At 43.2% G+C, this 20100-nt stretch overlaps 2 protein-coding genes across 4 annotated transcripts in view; one reads left to right on the top strand and one right to left on the bottom strand.

Moving 5' to 3' along the window:
• Nucleotides 1-12525, bottom strand: part of KIF4A (kinesin family member 4A) — a 120173-nt gene extending 107648 nt beyond the window's left edge. The window contains exons 1-8 of the mRNA XM_008712263.2: nucleotides 12384-12525; nucleotides 12165-12283; nucleotides 11916-12056; nucleotides 11692-11806; nucleotides 8566-8756; nucleotides 7114-7206; nucleotides 4183-4349; nucleotides 3848-3942 (exon numbers count right to left, since the gene is read on the bottom strand). Coding sequence (XP_008710485.1) covers nucleotides 3848-3942; nucleotides 4183-4349; nucleotides 7114-7206; nucleotides 8566-8756; nucleotides 11692-11806; nucleotides 11916-12035 — 781 coding nt within the window. The 5' untranslated portion in view covers nucleotides 12036-12056; nucleotides 12165-12283; nucleotides 12384-12525. The remainder of the gene's footprint in view (nucleotides 1-3847; nucleotides 3943-4182; nucleotides 4350-7113; nucleotides 7207-8565; nucleotides 8757-11691; nucleotides 11807-11915; nucleotides 12057-12164; nucleotides 12284-12383) is intronic.
• Nucleotides 12526-12567: 42 nt separating this feature from the next.
• On the top strand, nucleotides 12568-15820 carry PDZD11 (PDZ domain containing 11). 3 transcript variants are annotated; one of them, XM_040630738.1, is made up of 7 exons: nucleotides 12568-12659; nucleotides 13178-13277; nucleotides 13694-13777; nucleotides 14256-14312; nucleotides 14652-14750; nucleotides 14983-15043; nucleotides 15205-15820. In XM_040630738.1, exons 2-7 carry the CDS (start codon nucleotides 13191-13193, stop codon nucleotides 15237-15239), a joined length of 423 nt encoding a protein of 140 aa, XP_040486672.1. In that variant the 5' UTR covers nucleotides 12568-12659; nucleotides 13178-13190; the 3' UTR covers nucleotides 15240-15820. The 3 variants fall into 3 exon arrangements, with proteins under 3 accessions (XP_040486672.1, XP_008710487.1, XP_008710488.1); XM_008712265.2 differs by lacking the exon at nucleotides 14983-15043; XM_008712266.2 differs by lacking the exons at nucleotides 12568-12659; nucleotides 14983-15043 and adding an exon at nucleotides 12746-12906.
• The last annotated feature ends 4280 nt before the right edge of the window (nucleotides 15821-20100 follow it).

Raw genomic sequence — 20100 nt, 5'->3', positions numbered from 1 at the left:
ATATAGTGAAAAATTTTAAAAATTACTTAAAGACATTTAAGAGTATCTAAATAAATGGAAAGACGTTTGATTTTTGTGAATTGAAAGACTTCATATTAAGATGGCAATACTTCCTTAATTGATCTACAGATTCAACATAACCCCTATAAAAATCCCAGCTGGCTTCTTTGCAGAAAATGACAGGCTGATCCTAACATTCATATGGAAATGCAAGGGACCCAGAATAGCCAAAACAACTTGAAAAAGAAGGAAGCTGGAGCACTCGCACTTCCTGATTTCAAAACTTACTACAAAGCCACAGCAATCAAGACGATGTAGTACTGTTGTAAGGACAGACATACAGATCAATGGAACAGAACTGAGAGTTCAATTGCTTCTTGACAAAGATGCCAAGACAATTCAGCAGGAAAGATTAGTCTTTTCAGCAAATGATGTGGGGATAACTGATTATCTACATGCGAAAGACTAAACTTTGGACTGCCACCTCACACCATATACAAAAACTAACTCAAAATGGATCAAAGACTTAAATACAGCATCTAAAACCATAAAGCTCTTAGAAGAAAACAGAAGCATAAATCTTTGTGACTTTGGATTAGGCATTTCCCATAGATATGACAGCAACCACATAAGCAACAAGAGAAAAAAATAGATGGATGGACTTCATCAAAATTTTTTAAATTGTGTGCTTCAAAGGATACCATCAGTAAGTGAAAACACAACCCAAAGAATGGGAGAAAACATTTGCAAAGCATACACCTGATATGGGGTTAGTATCCAGAATGTTGGAAGAACGTACATAACTCAACCATAAAAAGATAAATAACTCAATTAAAAAACAGGCAAAGAATCTGCATGAACATTTTTCTAAAAAGATATACAAATTGCTGATAAGCACATGAAACAATGCTCAACATCATTAGCCATTGGGGAAATGCAAACTAAAACCACAATGAGGTATCACTTCACTCACTAGGATGGCTCCAATTAAAGACATAATAAAAATAAGAATATGGAAAAATGAGAATCCTAATTTTAGAATTAGAATTCTAAGAATAACAATCCTGAGAATGTTCAAGTGGTACAGTTGCTATGAAAAACAATCTGGGGGGCGCCTGGGTGGCACAGCGGTTAAGCGTCTGCCTTTGGCTCAGGGCGTGATCCCGGCGTGATGGGATCGAGCCCCACATCAGGCTCCTCCGCTAGGAGCCTGCTTCTTCCTCTCCCACTCCCCCTGCTTGTGTTCCCTCTCTCGCTGGCTGTCTCTGTCTCTGTCAAATAAATAAATAAAATCTTTAAAAAAAAAAAGAAAAAAGAAAAACAATCTGGCAGTTCTTCAAAAAGTTAAACACAGAGTTACCATATGATCCAGCAATTCCACTCCTAGGTATATACCCGGGAGAAATCAAAACAGACGTCTACTTAAAAGCGTGTATGCCAATGCTCTATAGCAGCATTATTCCTAATAACCCAAAGTGGAAACAACCCAAGTGTCCATCAATGGATAAATAAATATATATTGGTAAGTATTGATAATGAATGTGTAATAATAATATATTAATATATTCATGTAGAATATTGTTTGGCGATAAAAAGGAATGAATACTGATACATGAATAAATCTCAAAACTATTATGTTAAGGGAAAGAAGGTAAAGATAAAAGACGATGAATGATCTCGTTTGAAATGACAAACTGTAGGGACAGAAGGCAGATCACTGGTTGCATGAAGCTAGGAATAAGGGGAGGGAAGTGCAAAGGGGCGCATTAGTCATAGATAGGTGGGGCCGGGGGTGGGGCGGGGAGGAGGTTGGGGAAAACTAGGGAATGACTGCTAATGCGTGTGGGTTTTCTTTTTGGGTGACGGAAACGTTCTAAAATTTACCATGGTGATGGTTACACAACTTTGTGAATATACTAAAAATTACTAAATTGTACAGTTTAAAAGAGTGAATTTTATGGTATATTAGTTACATTTAAATTTTTTTTAAAAAAGACACTTAAATGTTACTGTATGACCCAGGCAGCGATTACACACTTAGGTGTATACCTAAAGGGAAATTAAAACATTTGTCTACACAGAAACTTAAACACAGATGCTCACAGAGCAATATTCAAAATAGCCAAATTGGATACAACTGATGAACGGACAAACAAAACGTATATCCACACAATGGAATATGATTCAGCAGTCAAAGGGAACGAAGTATTGCTACACACTACAACACAAACGATCCTTGAAAATCTTACGCTAAAAGTGAAACAAACCAGTCACAAAAGACCACATATCGTACGATTATACTTATATGAAATACAGGTCATGGTTGCCTACAGCTAGCGAAGGGGCTGCGAATGCAGACTGACTGCTAAATGGTATGGAGGGTAAGTTTCTTTTTGAGAGTGATAAACATGTTCTAAAATTAGATTGTGGTGCTGGTTGCACAACTCTGTGAATATAGCTACCGAAGTGTAGTTTAACTGGGTGAATTCTATGGTATGTGAATTATATCTCAATAAAGCTGTTAAAAAAACCTCAGAACTGTAAACCTAAAAAAAGACAGAGGCACAAGAACCTTTAAAAATAGTATTAAGAAGGCTAAATCTCACAGTGCAAACACAGAACAAAAAGGGCACTTTCAAATACATTCAGAACAAAAAGCTGAATGAGCAAGAAATAGATCTCTGCCCTGTGCCCGCAGTATAATAATATGTGACAGAGGTAAAATTCTTCAATTACTATTTTTGCTCCTGCATTCTCAGTTCCCAAGAGGGAACTGCAGCCCAATACGAGTAAAGAGGTAGTTAAGTGAGAACTCAACTCCTTTAACAGGAGTTCAAATATCTTGGAGCAGATGAATTACAGACAAGGAAATGCAAAGTACTTTCAAAGGAGAATGCTGAAGCTATGTCAACGATCTTTGAAGAATCACAGGGAAAGATGTTCCAGAAGACTGGGCAGATGTAATTTCAATTTTCGAAAAAAAAAAAAAAAAAGAAGAAGAAGAAGAAGTAGAAGTTAATTCTATAAATTACAGACCGGTAAGTTTGATATAAGTCTTCTAAATTACTACAGAATGGATGGTTACAGGGATGGCTTGCAAGAACCTATAAATGGAAGAGAAAGCACTAGAAGCCAGCTTGAATTCACTAAGAAGAAGGCAATTTAGGCTAATCCTTATTTCTTTTTTGTAATGTCACTAAACTGGTAGCTAAGAGAAATATGGCAGACTTCGTATATCTGAACTTTAGCAAGGCATTTGGCAAAATCTTTTATGAGATCCTTAAGCACGAAATCGAGAAATAGGGGCTGGTTGTTAATTTTTGTTAGATAGGTTAATAATCACTTGAAAGATCATTCCCAAAGCATGCAGATTACCAGGCCACTATCATGCTAGACTAATGTCTCTAACAGCATACACCATGGGGTTCTCCTAGCCTTAGGAGCTTCCTCATTTATATCCAACAGCTTAAATGAAGATATGGAAACCATGCTGATGAGGTTTATAAGTGACAATATCTGAGAAGGATAGTGAATACTTGAGATGACAGAATCAGGAGACTGATTTTAATCATAAGTAGTTGGGGATAAAACAAAACAAAACCAAACAAAAACTAAAACTTGCCTGGACCAGATGAAATCAAACCAAGGGCCAGATCCAAATCTCATACCTAAATTAGAAAATGAGTGCAAGGGAAAGAAACAGTTTTTCACTATTTCTGATATCAGCCTCAAACTTGAATTGTAGCTACTGTTAGAATATGACCTGAAATATTTCAGTCGAGACACCAATGACACAACAAGAGTACTAAATGTTTTCATCTACAACTGTGGCCTTAATTTCTCTCACCCTCTTTCAGACGGTCCCCTTCAGCCTTGGTTTTCTTCTGTCTTTCTGATCCAGCAAGGTCTACGAGATGCAGCTTAGAGCGAAAGCTGCTATTCCTGTGATGACAAGAAGACACAAATGAGAATGGTACGTGAGCTTGAGGGTGGCTGAGTGTCAAAGCCGACCTGCTGGCTCTGGTTTTCTTTCAAGTCAGTCAAAATGGCTCCATGGTTACCAGTGTCCAGGGTACTGATGTCTGATGATCGTCAACCGCACTGAAGAAGCAACTTAAAATTCAACTTCAGTAGAACTAACGTTAACAATCTTGACTCTTTAAACTGTGAACTGCAACTTACTTGTCACTCTTCTTTCTTTGCTCTATGGCGATTGTAAAGATGGCATGAGATCGGGATGACTGGGAGTTCATAGCTGTGGAGGCCACAGTCCTACAGTTGTTGCCCTGCTCCAAACAGGAAACAGTATCCAGAGCGACTACAACAGTCTTCTCGGTGAGTCCCACAATCTAATTCAGAGAAAGAAAAAAATGCCCTTATGATTCTGCTTTACATACTTCATCAGAGATAGAAGGACCGGTAGGTTAAAAAATAATGCTTTGATGTTCCAAGAGAACCTAATAGATAGAACAGTTGTGGTGATGAGGACTGTTTTAACTAGCAACTCTGTGGTCACTGCAAACCAAGGTCTCCAGTCTCCCCTAGGGACTTCCAAAACAAGGGCACCAGACAACACTGGAGCTAGAAGAGATCTCTAGATTTTAGGATAAAGCAATGGATAGGTGCCTTCTGGGGAGGCCCCAAGTGAAGGTAAGCTTTAGCCCCGAGAACAGCAAGGGCAACACAAATACTTACGGTATTTGTCTCTGCTACTTTCTCCATGTGACCCTATGCTCCTCCCCATACCTCTGACCGATTTTAGACTTCATTTTTACTAGGGGAAACGGCAGGAAAACAGGGTGCTAGGCTTGGTATTGTATCTACCCGAGAGAATTTGTACACGTTAAAATCTCTTGGAGCCCCTGGAGGTTGAACTAGATGATTATGAAGCTCCTGCTAGCCCAAATATGCTATTATTTTATTACTCCATAGCTCCCAGATCTACATCTGTGGCCCTAATTCCTAGTCCTTCATTTTTAATTGCCTGCCACTTACACTTTGAAAACAGTGAATTATAAACCAAACGCATCGTCCTTCCACCAGCCCCGATTCCTTCCACTTCTGTTAATATTTCTATGCTTAAAACCTCAGATTCACCTTCAATTCCTCTCCTCCCATTTCGCCATACCTCATCTATCACCAACTCCTAGCCATTTTTCTTTTGAATCCATTGCTTTCTTTTCTTTTCCACATCTACCTGCCTCATCCAGGTCAATCTTACTTCATGCCTGAAGAATAAGACAAAGTTTCTCCAACTGGCCTTCCTCATCCTAGTCTGTCTCCTTTTCAAGCCATTTGTGTTTCGTCTCCCTAAAATCCTGCTTCCGAAAATGTCACCAAAGTACTAAGTTCTGTGCTAGATAACGAGGATCTGAGGAGATTTTAGGACACTCTCCTAACCTCCAGGAGCTAACACAGTTGGAGAGATACATGCGCAAGATAAAAACTTGGTCAAAGTGGCCATAGCAGTCTCACTTATATTCTGTCCATGGGGATGGAACACATGTAGCTTTAGCCTGGCTTCATAATCTGGTCCTAACACATCTATCACTTCTCAACCCAGAGCCTCGAATCCAGACAGACTGGGCTAGTCTTACTACCCCAAGGAGTGTATTTTATGCTTTTCTGCTTAACTACTCCTTACTACAAGAATACCCTTACTTCTTTTCTCTCTACTTATATTTCATCTATCCCACCTGAAGAGTGTTGACAAACTTGTTCTTACCCACCTGGATTTAAATAAAAAACGCACACTGCTTTGTATTGAAAATTGTACCTCAAATAATGCTTGGGATTTAATTCCGGCCTTGGCATGGGGCATAGAAAAGATCTTGGAACTGGGTCAAGACCTGGCTCAGTACCAACATTCTTTCTGGGGACACCATGCATTTTGCCCAGGTTTCTTATCCCCACTATCCAAATTGTCTTCCTGTATTCCAAGTTTATCAGAATTTTTTAAAAAGATTTTATTTATTTATTTGAGAGAGAGAGGGAGAGCAGAGAGGGACAGTAAGAGAGAGAAGCAGACTCCCCGCTGAGCAGAGAACCTGATGCTGGGCTCGATCCCAGGACCCTGGGATCATGATCTAAGCCGAAGACAGATGCTTAACCAACTGAGCCACCCAGGCACCCCTATCAGGCTTTCAAAATAGGTCTGATCCTTCAAGCCTTGCTTTTAGTACCTGGCTGATGACTTAATAACCCAGAAGGAAAAAAATCAGAAGCACACAGGCTCCTCATACGCCTGTACCCTAAAGCTTCATCTTTCTGTGCAGTGAAGAGAGGAAGGGGAAGAAGATGTTTAAGACACGATTTTACCAAGTTTTCCCATCTATATAACCTACTCTCATCCACTTCCAGCTTTGGATCCTCTCCCTGAATACTCCAGCTGGAGCTAGACCCAAGCTCTGCCTGTCTTCAATACCGGCTTCTGGATTTGGTCCACTCCCACATACAAAACTCTCAACCTTGCTTCAAATTTTTTGCTCAGCTATGGCTCCTCATCCTGCATCTAAACCATATGACAGAAGCCTCTCATATAAGTCCTCTCTTCTTCCTGTGGTACTTGTGGATTTTAAATTTTTTATAGTATTTTTTTCCTTTTTAAGTATCATCCCAAAACCTAGCATAATGTCTGTTACAGTGGCGGCCCAACAGAATTTTCTGTGACCATGGATAGGGTCCAAATCTATGCTATAGTAGCCTATAGTAGTCACAGCCACATGTAGCTATTAGGCACTTGATATGTGGCTGGTGTGACAAAGGGACTGAATTTTAAATTTCATTATAGTTTAGTTCACTTAAGTTTAAATAGCCATTTGTGGCTAGTGGCTATTGTACTGAATAGCTCAGGCTTAGACGTCTGTAAATAACTAATAAACATTTAATTGATATTAGCATTCTTTCAACAGGTAACAGGAAGATGATAAAACTTCCTTCTCCACAAGCGCTCCCATCTAGGAATTCTAGATTAACACAGGAAATTAGGATCACACAAAATCTGAAAGACTGAGATGTCAGTAGCCACTTAAAACCACAGTGGGAAATAAAAGGGGTATGAACTTTAGCAGTGGCCAACATTTTTCAATAACAACAAATAAGAGACAAACACACCTTTATGCCTTCTTTAGGATCCTCCCGTATATTTATTTGAGAGGCTTTCTCACGAGATGGGCATAGAAGATCCAAGATTTCCTCGTTGTAAATCTGGTATTGTTAAAAATAAAGTGGTTAAAACAAGATGTTAACAGTGGAAATCCCGGGGTGGTGGGATCATAGGTGATTTTTTAAATTCTTTGTGACTTTCTGTATTAAAAATTTTTTACAACATATTATTTCTATAATTAAGAAAAGGACTCCAATCGCACATGTAACCATTTGACACAAAGAAGAATGAATTCACATATTCATTGTAACAGAACTGAGACCGCTCTCTTAACATGGTTTCTTGCGAATAGCAGACCCAATGAAAAGTTACACGAGTGCCCAAATTCAGTTCTTTGATGGTACCATAACAGCATCACCTTCCCTATTTTGTTACAGTGTTGAAGTAACCGGTCCTTAGTGGAGGGTGCAAATGGGAAGCAACCCGGAGAAGTGGCAACCAATACTTCAACAACCAGAACTTTAAGTATTTAGAACAGTGTTTAGCACATAGCAAGCACCATATTTGTTTGCTATTATTGCCATTGCTGCAATTTAACATACCAGGTTATTAAGTAATTTTTACATTTGATTACCTGACCACAACTGGCCTAATCAAGAGATTCAAGAAGGCTAAATCTTAATGATGTTTAACTCCCTGTCTTCCAACTCCACACCTCTGATACCTATCAACATATTAAGATTCAACTCCAGGATGAAGTATTCACATACGATATATAATTTCATGCTTACATTATGTAAGTTTAATCATTGCTCGTTAAAGATATCACTGCTATGGAACCAACTAGGTAGTTTTCCAAAAACCATAAATTTCCTGAACATGTGTTAGATATAACTGGCCAGTCCAGTTGTATAGTGATATTCATTAGAATGAAAACCCAACTAGGGTAGAGATTTTTATGTTTTGTTCACGGATATATCCCAAGTACCTAGAACAGGCCCTGTAACGCAGTAGGTATTCAATAACATCTATTGAATAAACACATTCTATTGTCAGACAGCGCAATACTTCACTCATTTTTAATAACATTCTTCCTGAAGCAGAAGGTTTATCACTTAGGCCTCAAAACAGTAAAGGAAAATCAAATATTTTTCTGCAGACTCTACAGGGAATCAGCAGCAGAGGCCAAATTGGAATTAAAGAACTCCTATCATCTTTTTATGTGGCAATGCCAACTCCTCTAACAATCAGATTAAACAGACTATTCTGACAAGAAAAGAACTGGGCGGGAGCCAGCTCCCACTGAGCCAGTAAATTTTCTCTATCAATTTATTAAAATGTAATTTACTAAAAATGCAATTTACTAATTTGAGTCATGCCAGGAAAAAACTTGATTTGGATTTATTTTTTCTACCCAGAGATACATTTGAATTCAGTATAATTAAAGATAAATCATTTACCTCCAAGTATGACACTTTCAGAGTAAATTCAATGTCACTCTTTTTATCAATTTCTTTGAAGAGCAATTGTATTACCCTAGGAATGACCCCAACTGTTGGTTCATTCTCTTGCTCTGCAGTGTATGCACCTCCCATTGAATAGGTTTTTCCAGAGCCAGTCTGCCCGTAGGCCAGGACGGTTGCATTGTATCCTGGCAAAATAGAAGTCACATGCATAGTGGTGCTCAATTTTCATCCAGTCAATACACACACTTTCCTTCAGCAATTACTTGCCACAAAATGGAGACTGCTCTCTTAAGACAAGGGTCTCTTAGGAATAGCAGACACAGAGAAACATACGCATGCCAGGATTTTGCATTACTCCAATCCAGCAAAGAAGAAAAATATCAACCCCAGAACGTTGCCCCTCTTCGTTGCCCTTAAAGGCTAGGAAGTAAAACACTTAAAGATACGGCTGAGATAATGAAGGTGGCCGATTCACTGCCAAAAAGCCATTCACAGCTTTATAATTCTACTTTTAGCAATTCTAAATTATGGGAATTAAATGAAATTCTTAAAAGTTGCATAAATAGAAGGGATTCCAACATATATGTTTTTGATGACCAGTCTTCATCTGAAAAAGGCAACAAAGCTGATTTTTACAATCAATGAAAGCATCCACTCCCTATCTAAACTCTCAGACTGCATCTGGACCATATTATCAGGCTCCTTGGCCTTTTTTTTCTTTTTAAAAGAACTTGTTTGTCTAAATGAAGACCTCCCTTGATATTCTGAAAGATCATAAGATGTTACATCAAGATTTTCACTGTAATAAATAGCCAGTATCACCAGCATGACCACGGGGAAAAATAATAACATTCTACAATCTTCTACAATACCACAGATATGTGTATATAGTAGGAACTGGGGAAACCAAGTTTCAGTACTTTTCCCAAAATATTCAGGGCTCTCTGGTATTGGGAATTCAGAGTACAAGAGGATGATGTTGAGCTGATTGAAAAATATTGGCTTTGTCTTTGCAACTGAGAGCAATGTTAACCAAATATATTATTGGAATCACTATCTACTTTATATTGCCTCTAAAGACTATAATTTAATTCTCATAGATTCCCAAGTTAAGACAAAAGTATAGAACTACAGTGCTCTTACTGAGCTGTGAAGCAACATTCTAAGGAAGATGACCAGATAATAAAGGGTCTGGAGACCATACTGTCTCCAGAATAGCTAAAGGAAAGAGGGATGGTTAATTAGAAGAGACTTAGGCAGAATCACATAATCGTCTTCCAAATGTGTAAATAGGAAAAAGATTAACTTTATAGTGGAGAAGCCTGGCAGGTAAGAACACCGTAATCGAATAATCAAAATGAACATCAGCAGTAATGAAACAAATCATCATGTGCTGCCCAATAGGATTCAATGGGAAGAATACAGCACCAATTCTGTGATATTCCTACTGCAGACATACAACCTGAATCCAGTCATAAATAAACATCAGACAAACCCAAATTGATAAACAGTTTACAAAACAACTGGCCTGTGATCCTCAAGAGTCAGGATCACAAAATTAAAAAAAAAGACTAAAAAACTTTAGAATGAAAGAAACTATACAGAGAAAGTACAACTAAATACAACAAGTGCTTTTTGAACGAGATCCTTTTATTCTAAAGGACATTGTTGGGACAACTGGTGAAACCTGAATGAAGTCTGAGGACTAGATGGTAGCAATGTAGCAGTGCTAATTTCCCGATTTTGATGCTTATATTGTAGTTATGTAGGAGGGAGCCCTTGATTGTAGCAAATATACACTAAAGTATTCAGGGGGCATCAGGTCAACAATTCATCTCGAATGATTCAGGAAAAAAAGTTCTTTACGCTGTTCTTACAACATTTCTCTAAGTTTGACATTATTGCTTTAATATTTTAAAATTTTGAAACGAAGTGTTCAGTGTGTCCTGAGCCATTACATCATTTAAAAAAAGTGAAAAAAATTAAGAAAAAATATGTGAATTTGCCGGAGGGATGAACTAACACCACTGGGTAAAAATTACAGGGAAGCAAATTTCATCTCAATATAATCTAGTGCAATTGGAGTTGTCCAAAATCCAGTCAATGGGACCACCTTGTGAGTCAGTGAGTTCCCCGTCAAAGAAAAGAATTTAAATAGATGCTGGAAGCTCACTTAGAGCTATTGCTGGAAAGCATTTTTCTTTGGAGGCAAAGTAAGACTACATGATGTACAAATGTGCCTTTCATCTTAAGGGACTGGTGTGCCGTGGTTCAACTTTTTTTTACATAGACCTCTGCTTTGAATCCTGAAAAACCTCTGTGCTGGAATAACAGTAATTAAACACCTCTCAAGCACAGCTCCCTTCTTTAGAACCCTGCTATCCTGCGATGATCTTCAACAACACTAAAGTCTTAGCTTCTTCGATAAAGATTATTAACTGGTCAGAGAACTGAGGGGCTTTAGAAAATATCCTTCTTCACCTAAAAGCATTCTATTCATCAGCCAAGATCTCTTTCAAAGTTTCCCTATGCTGTGAAATTCACCCCTAATACCCCAAGCAGAGTTAGTGCCATCCTTTTGGTTTTCCTAACACTTGGAAAGCAGTGCTGATTCTATTGCATATTTTTGACTTTTAAAATATTTTTTTTTCTTAAAGATAAGTGCCAAAAGGTTAAAATTTTTTATGTATTTAAATTATGTATGTAGTCATCTACTTCGACTCCCACTCCTGGACTTTGAACTCCTCCAGGGCACGGAAGCTATATAATTTTTCTCTGTATCCTCAACAGGCTTCAGAGTACCAGGGCCTGAAGTAGGTTGGCAAACTGATCATCTTCAGCACCCATGAAAGAGCTTAGAATCTAATGAAGTTCCAGGACAAACAAGCAAAAAAATATATATACAAGTCAAAGATGGGTGGAACCACAGAAAGCAAATACAGTATAAAACTAGCATCAAGGGTACAGACTTTCGCAAATGATATTGAATTAGTTCCTAGGCTGTGGGCTTTTTGAAGACAGGACTCATGTTTCATCTATTCCTGTACTTGCAGCACCCACGTACAGTGGCTGACACAAAATATACGCTCGAGAACCGGTGGAAGAATTAAACAGCCTTACCTTTAAATATGCCTTTAATGAGTGGTGCTACTGCTGTATTGAAGACTTCTTCCTGTTCCGTAGAGGGGTCAAACACAAAATCGTAGGTAAAGGATTTGTCACTACCAACCACCACCTAGAGAAGGCAAGGGACAAGGAGTAAGAAAAATGAAAGGCGAGACCACGCCCCTCACTGCCTTTTGGCCCCAGCTGTTCAGAGGCAGGCCCAGGACTCTCCTACGCACCTGAGGCTCCCCGGGTACGAAAGAAAGGCACATCTGGCAGCCCTCACTAATTTCTTTGGGGACCAGAGGGCGACATCGCAGTGCCACTCTTACAGGAATTCCCTTCACCTCTTCCTTCATGATCCTACCGCAGCACCGTCTCTGCGGGGAAGGGGAGGGGAGGGAAAAAGTTACTTGCTGATGAATCTTGGTAGGTCGGGAGGGGTGGGAGTTCCGGCCCGCCTTGGAGGGTGGGGTGGTTTACGGAACTCAGCAGTAGCGGTGGCAGCCTCCCCGTCCCAGCGGGATCGCTGCCTCCGGAGAGTCACTGTCCCTCAGACTTGGCCACGACAGGACAGTCCCACGCTCTGAAGAGGGCGACGCGGAGTCTGAAATGAAAAGGAAAGCCCCCCGCGGAGATGACGACAAAGAACCAAAGCCCCAGCGTACCGGGAAAGGCAGATCCTAAGGTGTGCCCCCTTAACTCACCAAACTAAACCTCCCTTCCCCGGTCTCCCGCCGCCCTGTCCCAACAGGAGCTTTAACCGCCAAGTTTCAAATCGGTTCCTGAGGCGCCAGCCAATCGGAGCGCAGACAGATTGCGGGCCGAGCACGCACGTCGGCGCGCGCAGGAAGACGCGTTGGGAAGGGGAGGATCTGCGCGCCGCACCCTGAGCCCGCCCTTTCCGACCCACCCGAGCATCCGCTTCCGGTTTCCAGACCGAATTGGCTGTGAACGGAGCCTGAGGATCCTGAGGCCTGTAGGTGGGTGAAGTGGTATGGCATGTACCGCGGTTTGTGCGCGGGACTCCAGCAGAATGCGGGGCGGGGACCTGGAAGGTGGCTGGCGGTGAAGGAGGGGTCGTTCTAGGGGGGCCCCACCATTCCTGATCACATCTAGGGAATGTGGGGCGGTGCCTTGCCCCGAGTCCCAATGGATAGTTGGAAACAACCCTCCCTTGGACTTCGAAAATTAGACGCTCCTGATTTCCTCCTCTCTCGAATGAAGACGGTAACATCTATTTTGCAGGATTGTTGTGAGATAGGAGATCATCTCTAATGGAGTAACAGGTTGCTTGGCATCCAGATGTTCAGCAAAGTTAATTGTTTTCTTCCATAGTTTTTCTTCTTTGTCTCTCTCAGTCTTTGTCACCAGGAAGTGGACTGAGCCCATAGACTGACAGTCTTGGGATGGGGTGGGGTTGTTTTTTGAAACTTGCTGGACTGCTGACCCTTTTGAACCGTTTTTTATTAGCTTTGATTCACCCTTCCTTCCATTCCAGGGCCTTGCTGAAGATGGACAGCCGGATTCCTTATGATGACTACCCGGTGGTTTTCCTGCCTGCCTATGAGAATCCCCCAGCATGGATTCCTCCTCATGAGGTGGGAATGCTTAAGTAGGGGATTTATCCCTGTGGGCATGAGATGGTATATGAAAGGTAGGATGGCAGAGTTAGAAAGCTCAACAGAAAGTGAATTCTAGCCTTTGTTGTAGCCAGGGGACCCAGAAGTTGGATTCTGAACCATCCTCCTGCCAGAGTCCATTCATACCAGAGAATTCTGAAAATTTAGAGCCCTAGTTTCTATTCTCAAGGTAAAGAGGTGGGGAGCTGCTGGGCTGCTACCATTTCCCCATGCTATCCATCTACCCGTTTGGACGGTGATATCTGTTCTACTTACAGCTAAGTCCATGACCACAGCTTTTCCTGACTTCAAGGCAATGCATTTGTAGTCCTGATGAAGGTGGGTATAAAATCTAAGGCTGGTAGTAAGATTTCTGGGGTTGCTGTGTCTTGCAGAGGGTATATCACCCAGACTACAACAATGAGTTGACCCAGTTTCTGCCCCGAATCGTCACACTGAAGAAGCCCCCTGGAGCTCAGGTGAGCTTATGGAACAGTTGTCTTTTTTTTAGGTTTTATTTATTTGAGAGAGAGAGAGTGTGTGCACATATGAGTGGGGGGGGCAAAAGGAGAGGGGGAAGCAGGCTCCCCGCTGAGCAGGGAGCTCGATGCAGAACTCGATCCCAGGACCCTGAGATCATGACCTGAGCCAAAGGTAGATGCTTAACCGACTGAGCCACCCAGGCGCCCCAGAACAACTGCATTTTATTCCAGGCCAGGTTTGTCTGTACCAGGCCCAGAAGTTGGCAGTGGTTAGGGGGATAGATGGGTATCCCGTCTAAAGCGGGTAGGGAGGTAAGGAAACTTTTTAACGAGCAGAAAATCTGAGATACCACTTCCACAACTTCTGACTTCTCTCTGAGGAACACATAAGCCAAGCTGTCATACAGTGATGCTATTAGATGTTCTTGTATGTGTGATCTATATTGAGCCCCCCTTCTGTGCTCTTGTCTTACAGTTGGGATTTAATATCCGAGGAGGAAAGGCCTCCCAGCTAGGCATCTTTATCTCTAAGGTACGTGTGCCTGGTAGGTAGGCAATATGGGTTGCTAGTTCCCTTTGTTAAATTACCAGATTGCAGAACCCTGGTGTCCAAAGGCCTGGGAAGAGAATGATTCAGTAGACCTACAGAAGGGGCATCATGGGGACACCCTTTCCCATTTAAAACTTCTCACTGGCAAACTGTTTCCCTGCATTGTCTCTCTCTCTCTCTCTCTCTCTCTCTCTCTCTCACACACACACACACACACACACACACAAATGCTAGCACCTTACATTTGAGTAGCGCTTAATTTTGCTTACAGCCTTTGAAATTCTCTCGCCTCAATCTCATATATTCTCTCCTTACCAACAGGTGATTCCCGACTCGGATGCACATCGGGCAGGACTTCAGGAAGGGGACCAAGTCCTAGCTGTGAATGATGTGGATTTCCAAGACATTGAGCACAGCAAGGTGAGCACAGTATCCGGGCTGTGGCGAGGTGAGAAGCCATCCCGGGTAGGAAAGGTTGGACAGCATTAGTCTAGTCTGTAACTTCATAAGAAGGAGTCTCCCCTGAGGAAGTCCATCAGGAGGAAGCAGCTAGTAGTGACCCCGAAGGTTGAAGTAGCAAACTGTTTTTCTCCTATTATGATACTGTCCTGGGTCATATCTTCATTTCTACAAGCTGCTGTGTTCCTTCCAGGCTGTTGAGATTCTGAAGACAGCCCGCGAAATAAGTATGCGTGTTCGCTTCTTTCCCTACAGTAAGTGCCACTCTCTTTTTCATTTACCCTGGGTAGGAACCCTTTTTTTAAGTACTGATTACTGAAGCCCCCCCACCCCGCAAGTTGGGGCTGGGGAATTGGGAGCGCAGGCCTGAAAGTAACCCGTTCTTGTCTTCCTTTTCTTTTCTCCTTTTCCCCAGATTATCATCGTCAAAAAGAGAGGACTGTACACTAGAGAGTTGCAGCCCGTAGCCCTCCACAGAGAATCTTCTAGGACAAGCTGGTTAGGCCTCAGGGAAGCCTCTTGGGAAACTCTACTCTCAGCCCCACCCTGGCAGAGCAGAGTGGAGAGGATGAGAACATGGTGAGGCCCTGCCACCGAGAGCCAGCTAGCCAACTGCATTACCCAAACTGTGCTGCACTTCACGTTCCCTCGTTCTGGGGGTGAGCTTCATTCCCTGACATGGGAAGGATGATGCTAATCTAGGTATAGCCTGTGGAGAGCCCGGCTAGAAAAGACCGCTGACATTTATTGACTACCACGTGCTAGACAGCCACACGTGTCACATCCTGTTCATTAGAGTCTAGAAATCAATAGCGAAAAGGATCCTGGGGGCCTTCCATCTCATCCCATCATTGCACTACCAGTCTCCTACACTCCAGAGACTCCCTGGGACTGTTTTATCCTCCCTCCCTCCTTCTCTCCTCTCCCCCCAAAAGTAAAAGGCAATGCTGAGGAAATGTTGGTGTGACTTTTGGATGATACTGACTGGGTTTTAAATGCTATTGAGACAAAAATAAAAGCTCTTCCCAAAAGGAGCCAGTGGAAGTACGAGCAACACTACCTTTCCCTCGCACTCTGTCCGGCCGGCCCCTCGGGGAGGCCCGGGAACCTTACCTTCAGTGTAACTGAGAAATGGTATCAGGTGAGGGGGTACTGGGGAAGACAGTGTCCCTTCCCTCATGAGCTTTGGACATCTTTGCAGGGAGGTGGTATTAATATAATTGTTTTCTTCCCCAGATTCTTAGATCTGGAACTAAATGGAGAGGTCTGGATGCATTCCTTTCAGGGACAGCAGTAAGAAATTGGTTCCCAATTTCCAGCTTGCAGGCTTAGTGGTACTGTTGGCTTCCCCCTTCTCTCCACCTCAGGCCCTAGATAACCTGCCACCACCTTGGTTACCAGTCCACTGTTAGCGATTCCAGGCCAAACCTTATTCCATTTCCATTGGCATCTTTAAAATACCCATTCAGAGTAGAAAGGTTTCTAATGAGGTATGGGGTGAAGTGCCCCCATGGTGAAAGTCCCCAGTTTACCTTGAAAGAATCCGGGGAAGCTTAAATATATATTTCCAGGCCCTGCCCTTGGAGAGTGATTCTGTTGTTCTGAGGTGGAACCTGGGAATCTGAATTTTTTAAAAAGTCTTCAAATATGGGAAGCAGTTCTAAATAGTATATCGCTATGAGGAAGTTCTGGCTCTCTCTATAAATCCCATCTCAACTTTGCTATGCGCTCTAGTCAGGTAGCAACATCCTTGTGAGCAGAGCTGGAGGTCGTCGGCTTCCTGGGAAATCCCGCTCCCATTCTATCCTCCTGTTTGCTATGCTGCCTCCCAGTGGCCATCTGGAAAACTGCAGGCTGAGATTCTTGCCCAAAGGTATATTGGCTGAGTCTATTGAATGTTGAGGTCCAAGACTCTGCCTGCAGTTAACAGGTTTTAAAACAGCTCATCTAAGAAGTGTGGTAAACAAGGTAAAAAGTCCCATGGGCCTAATAGGCAAAAAGCCTCCTGCCCTAAATTGGTTCTCACTTTGAGGTACCTGGAATGGTTCTTTGTTGGGACCCCAGCATGATTCATTTGCATTGGAAAGGTCCAAGCATAGCCTGGAGGAGACATGCAATAACAGGCTGAGGCAAAAGGACCAGTCGTTTATTGAGGGTGTAGCTAAGAAAACCTGGGGAATGAACTGTGTCTGCCTTTGAGGTATCCCAGCTGCTGTGAGGACTGCATCCCCTATAGATGGCTTTTAGCAGTCAGAGAAGGTAAGGTGGGATTCCTGGGCCCCGCAAGAACTTTCCACCCCACAGCTGCGAGACACAGTTGAGAAAGAACGATAGCATTTTCAGGGGTTCTGTTTAAGATTTTTTTTTATTTTAGGTACGCTCCACACCCATCGTGGGGCTGGAACTCGGCGACCCTGGCATTAAGAGCCACATGCTCCACCGACTGAGCCAGCCGGGTGCCCCTCGGGGGTTCTGTTTGACTCCTAAGTTCAGAAATCATATGAAAGCTTAGTAAGTAAGTAGCCAAGTGTGTGTGTGTTTATTTATTTATAAAGATTTTTTTTATTTATTTGAGAGAGAGAAAACACAAGCAGGGAGGAAAGGCAGAGGGCAAAGGAGAAGCAGAGCCCCCCCGACTGAGCAGGTACCCTGACGTGGGGCTTGATCCCAGGACCCTGGGACCATGACCCGAGCCAAAGGCAGACACTTAACTGACTGAGCCACCCCGGTGCCCCCCAGTAGCTGAGTATTTAAATCTTAAATCTGAGGGTGGGGGAGATGGATTACTCGGAAGCCCAAATGGAATAAATTCATCAAGTTAGACAGAGACCAAGTTATCAACAGGAACAATGGCTTTTGATGCCTGACTCTGCGGAAGGCTCCAGTCGGATTTCAACCTCTGAAGTGTGTTAAGGTACAAGGGATGTAGATGGGGTTAAATCTCTACTAGGGGAGCAGCTTCTAGGAAACACAGAAGAATTCTGATCTTCTCTCTTTTGCCTGAAGGCAGACCAGGGAGCTACTGTTGGCTGAGGTTAGTCCCATTTCCCTTAAATATCAGTCAGGCCTGGCCATCACCTCAGCAAAGGAAGTCTGCCTTCTCTGCATTACACTCCCTAGCCCAGCAAAGCTGGGAGAAAGGATACTCCTCTTCAGTGGAAATGAATTCTGAATGGAAGGGCAGAAGCTATGTGCTGGAATAGCTGTGTGTGTGTGTGTGTGTGTGTGTGTGTGTGTGTGTGTGTGTCCAGGTTCAGAGACAACTCTGGGCCTTTGTACTGCATGATGGGGAAATGAACCTTGTACCCACGCCAAGATAGGACAAGCCAAGGTTATCCAAAAGAGTAAGCAGTGGGGGTAGCTAGAGACAAGAGTGCAACAGAAGTGTCATAAAGAGAAATGGGTATTACATATTTCACATTGTAACCAGTTTGGGCACTGGTTTCAAACATCACATTGAGGTCTCCGGATGTTTCTTCCCTGTCATCTGCAGAGACTTGTCTGCACAAATGAGAAATGATATAAGGGACCAGATAGTGGTAAATGGTAACTCAGAGTGAATAGGGACGGATTCTTTTGAGATGTAATGATGCCTCCCCAGGATACAAACCGTAGAAGCCTTGAACACATCACCTTTCTGTTTCCTGAGACTGGCAAGCTCCTCCCATGTAAACACAACACAATAGACGCTCCCCATAGGGACTGAGCTCTAGGTGTGCCAGAAGATGTGGGTATACCTTACCTTTTGTTCAGATCAGTACTGTTACACACTAACACGGTATCACCTCTTTCTGCTCCTACATCTACCCACTTAATGTGTCTCCTTGAAAGCATTGATGTCTACAAGAGAATGTTGTGGAGAGTTGAAACATTTAGTAGAGGTTTAGAGAGAATAATGTACCCGTCCTTCCTCTCTGCTAGTCTTACCAACCTCCCTATTGTTTTCCTCAATCCCCTTTTGAAATAAAACATGACATAACACCCACTTGTGACGTCAGACCAGCCACTGCAATAGTTGAATCACGTGTGTAGCTAGAAACTTAGGCTGCAAAAGCACACTCCTGGCCAGCTGTGTCCCATAGCTGCAGCTGAACCTGCATAAGAAAATGTTTAGAAGGGAAAGAAATGTACCTTTTAAAGGTTAGAACTTAAAAGGCAAACCAAAAAGAAGGACACCGTGTCTCTGAAAAGTGGCTGCTACGGCCACAAACCAAGCAGCCTACCATCCTAGGACAGATCCAATCTCAATATACCGTTTTGAATGAGTAAGACCCTACAGAGCAGCCGTCTTAAGGATGTAAAGCCTCTTGGACTTTGTGTTACAGGTGGAGATTAGATGGGGGCAGAGAAAACAAGAAACAAAGCAGGGTTTGGTCATTTGGGGAGGCTCCATATTTTTCTTCCCCTGCCTTATCCACAGATAATCCAAGATGGTGCTACCCTACCATTAATGAATAGGCCTAAGGGGCTGAGGTATAGGGTTAGTGATATGAGAGTAAACACTCAGTATTTGGCCTTCCCAAGTACGTGATCTGGTCAATTCCAATGATCACCTGCACCCGAGTCACATACTCTGCACCCCTCCTCTACTTCCAGTACTAGGCAGTCTTAGAACCAGAAGAGGGGAGTGGCCCTTGAGCAGGTTGTCCTGGCTCCACTTCTCAAAGCTTACAATAGATAACTTTGAGAAGAATCCCTAGGGGAGTTGGCTGAGGAGGGGGCAAAAATGTACTGTGTGATGCCTTGGTGGTGGGCTCTCAACTGGCAGGCGCTGGAAGGTCTAGTACAGGAAGCTGGTGAGGAGGGCTGCCCTCCCCACTGTGAGGTGGGTAAGTAGGCCAACCATCAGCCCAAGCTAGGAGGAGGAAATTGATGCCCCCCCCCACTCTGCCGGCGGGCACTCCACACCATACCTGGCACACCTCCCTATCTCCAAAGCCCCACCCAGATACCCCCCTCCCTGCTCTGCTCTCCCAGGCACGTGAGTTGGATTTGTGCAGAGACCGTCTCAATGGTTTCCAGAAGTCTCTGGCCTCGCCGTGGGCCCTCCGTGCAAGGGTGTATGTCGCGGCAGGTGGATGGTGCTTTCTGTCCCTCTNNNCCGCTCATCACCTTGCACGCTGCCCCGGGCCTGGGCGCACGGCCACGCCCCCTCAGGCCCTGCCTGCGTTGGTGGGGTGATCCTGGTTGTGGGGCGATGGGGGTGCTGCAGCGGGAGGGTGAGGGCCGGGATAGGCAGGGCTCAGAGGGAAGTCAGAGGTTGTTCAGGGAAAAAGCACATGCTACAGAGTCATCACTGACAAGGGCAGAC

Source organism: Ursus maritimus (assembly GCF_017311325.1).
Source record: "Ursus maritimus isolate PB19 chromosome X unlocalized genomic scaffold, ASM1731132v1 scaffold_X1, whole genome shotgun sequence".
NCBI classification, from domain to species: domain Eukaryota; kingdom Metazoa; phylum Chordata; class Mammalia; order Carnivora; family Ursidae; genus Ursus; species Ursus maritimus.
This window is presented reverse-complemented; position numbering and strand designations above follow the sequence as displayed.